General features: G+C 48.4%; 1 protein-coding gene across 2 annotated transcripts; it reads right to left on the bottom strand.

Moving 5' to 3' along the window:
• Positions 1-316: 316 nt before the first annotated feature.
• Positions 317-4,811, bottom strand: LOC147887096 (tryptophan aminotransferase-related protein 1-like). 2 transcript variants are annotated; one of them, XM_087394796.1, is made up of 6 exons: positions 4,127-4,811; positions 3,285-3,997; positions 2,898-3,201; positions 1,940-2,229; positions 1,390-1,691; positions 317-932 (listed from the first exon to the last, which is right to left on the bottom strand). In XM_087394796.1, the coding sequence occupies exons 2-6, from the start codon at positions 3,812-3,814 to the stop codon at positions 730-732; spliced, it is 1,629 nt and encodes a 542-aa protein (XP_087250922.1). In that variant the 5' UTR covers positions 3,815-3,997; positions 4,127-4,811; the 3' UTR covers positions 317-729. The 2 variants fall into 2 exon arrangements, with proteins under 2 accessions (XP_087250922.1, XP_087250923.1); XM_087394797.1 differs by having other exon boundaries at positions 3,285-4,279; positions 4,455-4,811.
• Positions 4,812-5,393: the final 582 nt, after the last annotated feature.

The raw sequence follows: 5,393 nt of genomic DNA, 5'->3' as shown, positions 1-5,393 counted from the left end.
GTTTGTGGATGCTTTGCCTTGTTGTAAATAAACCTAGTTCTAGTGGAAATAAAGTGCCAAAATCATGTTTCCTAAAGAAATACTATTTTTATGATCTCTTAAAAAACACGCTCCTGCTTAAATGTTTTGCTCGTACAAATGACGCATTCATGTAAATAGTAGAACCATTCCTTAAAGACATCATCATAAAGGTCTTTAAAGGCTCATTTGGAAGCAATATTTTACATGAAAAATAAAACAAATGCAAGTTGCAAGATGACTACATAGGCCACAAAGTTACAATAATATGCATTAGATGTAAAACTGTCTTGTGATTATTGCATAACCTTGTCCCAACTATTTTAAGACATACGAAAAATAGACTCCACCATGTAGAGAGACAAAAAGCTTTCCACAACCGTGGGAAAAGGAGAAATCTGAAAAAGAAATTGCGATGGAGGGTAAGCAATGCTCAGAATGTGGGCACCATGTGAGTATAGAGTTCATAAAAAAGCTAGGAGACCATATTGTTCAAAAGATGGAGGAATCAAATTCCAGTCCCTAGGTAATCTTTTATGTAAAGCACTCGAATTCCACTCCTATGCAAGCATTCGAGTGTGCTACTCCACTTTTGTGTAAAGCGTTTGGCCGTATCATTCACCCAAGACACAAAGAGAGAGATAGTGGAATGGTACCTTAGGAAAGCTCTTTAAAGTAGTCGTTGAAGAGGAGCAGCAGCAGGACCATCCTTTATGCAGGGAGGCTTTGTCTGTGCTGTTGTATGGTGGCCAAGCGATCCATCAAAATCTCAAAAAGTTCCCTCCTGTCGAGCATGTTCATCCTCACATGCTGCAGATCCGACCCAAAATGGATGCCGCTCCTCACGATTATGCCGCTCTGCCTCATAAATTCTTGACAATTCGTCACGCGGTTGCACTTCAGCCAAGCGAACGCTGCAGCACACAAATCATTGGTTTTGTCAGGACTTCGGCGCATGCGCAATCAGGATTTTCTGCTTCCGCGCCGCGGCCAGAAATTTTGTAAATGATTGATTGGATTTTTTTGGTCTGTAATCAATGCGCAGCATAACTGTCTCATGAATAAACGAGGCGAGGGATTAAATGAGTAATGCTCTCATGATTGAATGAAATCTTGTGCCAGAAATCATTGAGGTGCAGGACCGCAGGTTGAGATAATGAGATTGGATAGAATCGTCAATTTTGGCGCCAAGAAATCAATGCGAAGGGGAAATGTCCTCTGTGATGGGATGGTGATTGGTGAAACTCAATAGAGTCGAGCTTGAAAGGGATTGGAGCTGAAAGAGTGGTGAAACTCGAAAGAGACGAGATTGAACGGAATTGGAGTTGAAAGAGTAGAGGTTGGAGTGGAAAGAACAAAGATGAACTTTACCACCGAGAGGTGTTCGCGTCCGAGAGAAGAAGTTGCAGAAATGGGGCTGGAAAGCCGGCAGGGTGAAGGCGTCACTGAGTGCCACTACAGAACGGAGCTCAGCCCAGCGATGCTCCAACAGAGAGGCCGCGTCGTGGAAAAATTGTTGCTTCGGTTGAGTCTGCGTCGAGTTGTGGCTACGCACGACAGCATTCAACACTTCGGCCGCTCGCAGCTGCGCATCCTGCGACACTCCGATCGTATTCAGCTCCAGGAACATGGTCATCCTCTTGGCGACCGCCGGATCTTTCACTAGAGCCCAACTGCACGAAGACAACCACAACAAGCCTCGATCAGAATTCAGTAACAGGCTTACTTGTCTGCAAGCTGCGCGTCGTAACCAGAAAGGCGCTTTCACATACAAATGCTTGATGGCGAAGAGGATTAATTCAGGTCATCTTCATCAATTGAGTGGCAAACCTTATTCAAACAATTCGGACGGCAAACTTGCGACGGAGGAAAGCCAATCGTAGGAGACAGATGCTTCGGAAGGGAAATAGAAATTTCTCACCCAATTCGCGTCCCTGCATGCCCCGTGCTCTTGGATACCGTGAAAAGCATGATCTCGTGATCGGCCATGGCTGTAATTGGGGCGTATTGAGGCCAATAGTAGGCGAAATCGTGCACGACTTTTCCGCTTCCGTTCAACACCGAGTGCCGGAGCTTTCCGTCTGGATTGTTAGGGGACGTGACCAGCTCGATGTAGTTCTCGCCGTCGACGGAGGTCGGGTCGAAAACTCTCGCATCCCCTCCCCACTGAAAGAGTCTCGACTTGAGGTAATCCGTCATAAGAGGATACGACTGCATGGTGTACGCAAGTCGTGTCAGGAGACAGAAGTGGCAACCGACAGAAAGCAAGCGAAGGCTGGTGCCGAATACGACCGGAATAGTTTGCACCCGACGGGAAAATATCAATCCAAGGAACAAGCAATTCCGTCAATAACCTTCCATGCCCTGGATTCATGCAGGTTTTCGCTCGTTGAGAGCTTCCGTCAACCAAATCCTTTGACGGAAAGGACTTGCATGAACCCAGGGCATGCAGATTTATCGATCGATCAAGCAGAAAGCAGAAATGCGGCTGCATGTAACATCCTGAACCAGCGAAAATCAACACAAACTTTTTGCCCAAGCAGAAACTTCCCGTCGAGAAAATCCCTACTGACGCCAATGGTTGCGGCTGCATGCACAATTGACGGCAACTTATATAGCAAGCAGAAATGCGGGTGCATGTAACATTCTGAACAAGCGAGAATCAACTCCCGTCAACAAAACCCCTACAGACGCGAAATTTCGAAATAAGCAGAAGCTTTCCGTCGAGAAAACCCCTACAGACGCCAGTGACGGAAATTTAAAGACGAAGCAGAAATGCGGCTAGAATCAACAGAAACTTTAGGCCAAGCATAAATTTTGTCGAAGGGATCCCTACAGATGCGAAATTTCGAAATCTGTCTACGAAAATCACTACATACCGAGTAGTAGGGAGCTTCTGATACAACGGCTGTGGGAGATGGACCATCGCCGGGGGAGAGAGCGTAGAGCACTGCCTGGAAGAGCTGCGTAGAGCCGGTTCCGACGAGGATATGCCGGCCTTCTGTGACTGCGTTTCCGACCAGGTGATGCAAAGCTCGGACGGCATTGGCAAGCCTGTGATCGAGGAACCAGCAAATGCTCTCGGTCTCCGCGAAGTAGCTCATCCGCTGCCACCCTAGGATCACTGTAGCAACGCTAGGTGCATGATCTCGCCAGTAAGCTTCGAACATGGTAGGATCTCCGCTGAAAAACCACAAAATCTGCATCAGAAACCTTGTAGATCCGTTGTGCGCGAATCGACAAATCTGCTCGACAGAATCGCTTACTGGACGAGGTCCATGACGCAGTTGCGATCGGGTTCTGAACAGGTTTCTCCGCGGAAGCATGCGTAGCATTTGCAAGCAGAAAGAACGGCGTTGGAGCTGTGGAGGAGAGGGAGAAGAAAGCCATGGCCGGAGCAAGGCAGGAGCAGGAGCTCCTCCGCGTGCACAGCAACGGACTGCAAAATTCCTCCATTAACGGATGCTGCTGCACTTGCATTCTCTTGCAGCTTTGCATCGTTGCGAGCTCCTTTCTCGCACAGCACCAGCATCAGCAAAATGGCATTCAAGGCAACGGAGATGCTCAGCCATAACCGGCTATGACTGTGCCGAAGTAGCGAGGAGGAAGGAGTACGTCGAATCACCGCGTTTGCTATTAAACAATCTGCGGAAGAATCCTCGACCTCCGGCGCCATAGCTGCAGAGCGCGAACGCAACCCCATAGCTGCGTCGGCTACGTCCAAATTGGCATCTTCTCCATCGCTGTACCGCTTCAGCAGCTCCTCCATCGCCTTTTGCAGGTTCTCCATCGCCATGGCTGTGGACAGAGAAATCTCTTCGTCTTCGCTTTCAATATTGCAGCTTCAAATCGCCATAGCCATGTGCAGAGCTTCCAGCACCATCGCCACAGCTTGTTTTACGAAAACTACAGCGTCCAGCCCTGGCAAATGCACAAAGAGCCGTTCGGAGAAACACTAGCACAGCTTGCCCCTTCTCATCTGAGCTTGAGTGCACCAACAAAGCAACACCAAGTTACCAACCATGCTCCACGCAAATCGAAGAGGGAGGACACTAAATCGCTGGCTTTTGATGCCGACACAGAGCTACTGTCTACAGACGTCCCATACCCCGATGATCATTCTGTGGCAGCAGGCACTTGGAAGCAGCAAACATTCTTGAGCAGGTCCTGATCTCGGAAGAAGTGCAGCTCTTGGCAAGCAATCTAGTTCAGCAATGACGACTCACCTTCCATCCCTGTACCTGCTCTCGATCATCGCCCCCTGCAGCAACAAGCCATGAACCACAACGGAAACAACAGATGCATCGTTCTTCACCGGATCACCACTCCTCCTTTCCATTCCTCGCTACGATCAGACGCAAGTTCACACACACACTTCACAAATCGCAACCAAACCAGACGCATCGTGCTTCACGGAATCATCACCACTCCTTCACCTTCGTTCACAGTGCACGCTCCATCGAAGAAATCGTCGTGATGCACCAATTTTCTTATGCGGTGATGATGAATCCACAGAGTCTGCCGGAATTGGGAGGAGCGTGAGGCATCCCGAGCGATTCTGCATGAGTTGCCTGAACATTCTCCATCAGGTGCCTGCAAGGCAAGCTCTGCAGTTCTTTTGCATTCGTTACGGCAAATTCTTACAAACCTAAATCAGCATAGCTCTTTTTTCTGCAAAGAAGGCCGAACGTTGTCTCCAAGGCTAGTGGTTTGCGCGTTGGGCTTCCAATCCGCACAGCACCAGTCCACATCCCTGATGTGTGTGAGTTTACCACAGCTCTCGACCTTGTGTCCACCCGTCCACGGCACACGCCCCGGTATTTGCCCCTGCAGGAACGGTCTTAGCTACGATCGTCGATAACAAATGAAAATTCAATTCGAATGAATTTTTAGACCGTTTCAATCGTTCCATTTGTTGATTCATCCATGTGTCTTCTCACCTAATTTGATTGGTCCACCTGTCGTGATAGTTTGTGGCAAGCACTTCGCGTCCGTCTTTCCCACATGCAAACTTTGTTGTGACCTCGTTTCCAGTTAGCCTCTGCTTTTTTCTCGCATGTCGATCTTCTCCTACGGTGCCTTCCCCGCAATAGGCACATGGAGTCCGTCAATCCACCAAGCAGGGTAGCGTATGGGCTCTGCGTTTTCCCCACATGTAGATCTTGTTTGCAAGTCATTTCGGTTTCGGGTGCCTTCCTTGCGTACCTTGTTAAGTACCACAAATCTGTAGTATTTGATCTCTTTGCCGAGATCTGATAAGGTATTTAAGGGAGGTATTGCCTGCCAAATCGATTATGAAAGATCGGATATCCATTGTGGAGGTCATTCGAGATTCGTAGTTTGGTTGTGTTTGTGTGCAATGGCGAATTGCGAAG

This window comes from Dipteris shenzhenensis, chromosome 23, assembly GCF_047967505.1.
Source record: "Dipteris shenzhenensis isolate YYH24624 ecotype China chromosome 23, Dip_SZ_1.0, whole genome shotgun sequence".
Lineage (NCBI taxonomy): Eukaryota > Viridiplantae > Streptophyta > Polypodiopsida > Gleicheniales > Dipteridaceae > Dipteris > Dipteris shenzhenensis.
This window is presented reverse-complemented; position numbering and strand designations above follow the sequence as displayed.

What these genes read in the sequence shown, in the direction of transcription:
- LOC147887096 (XM_087394796.1), bottom strand. Translation starts at nt 3,814, where the DNA reads ATGGCGATGGAGAACCTGCAAAAGGCGATGGAGGAGCTGCTGAAGCGG. An exon ending in TGCGTCATGGACCTCGTCCA is followed by an intron (nt 3,202 to 3,284) that starts GTAAGCGATTCT and finishes GTGGTTTTTCAG; the next exon opens with CGGAGATCCTACCATGTTCG. An exon ending in GACGCGAACACCTCTCGGTG is followed by an intron (nt 933 to 1,389) that starts GTAAAGTTCATC and finishes TGTGTGCTGCAG; the next exon opens with CGTTCGCTTGGCTGAAGTGC.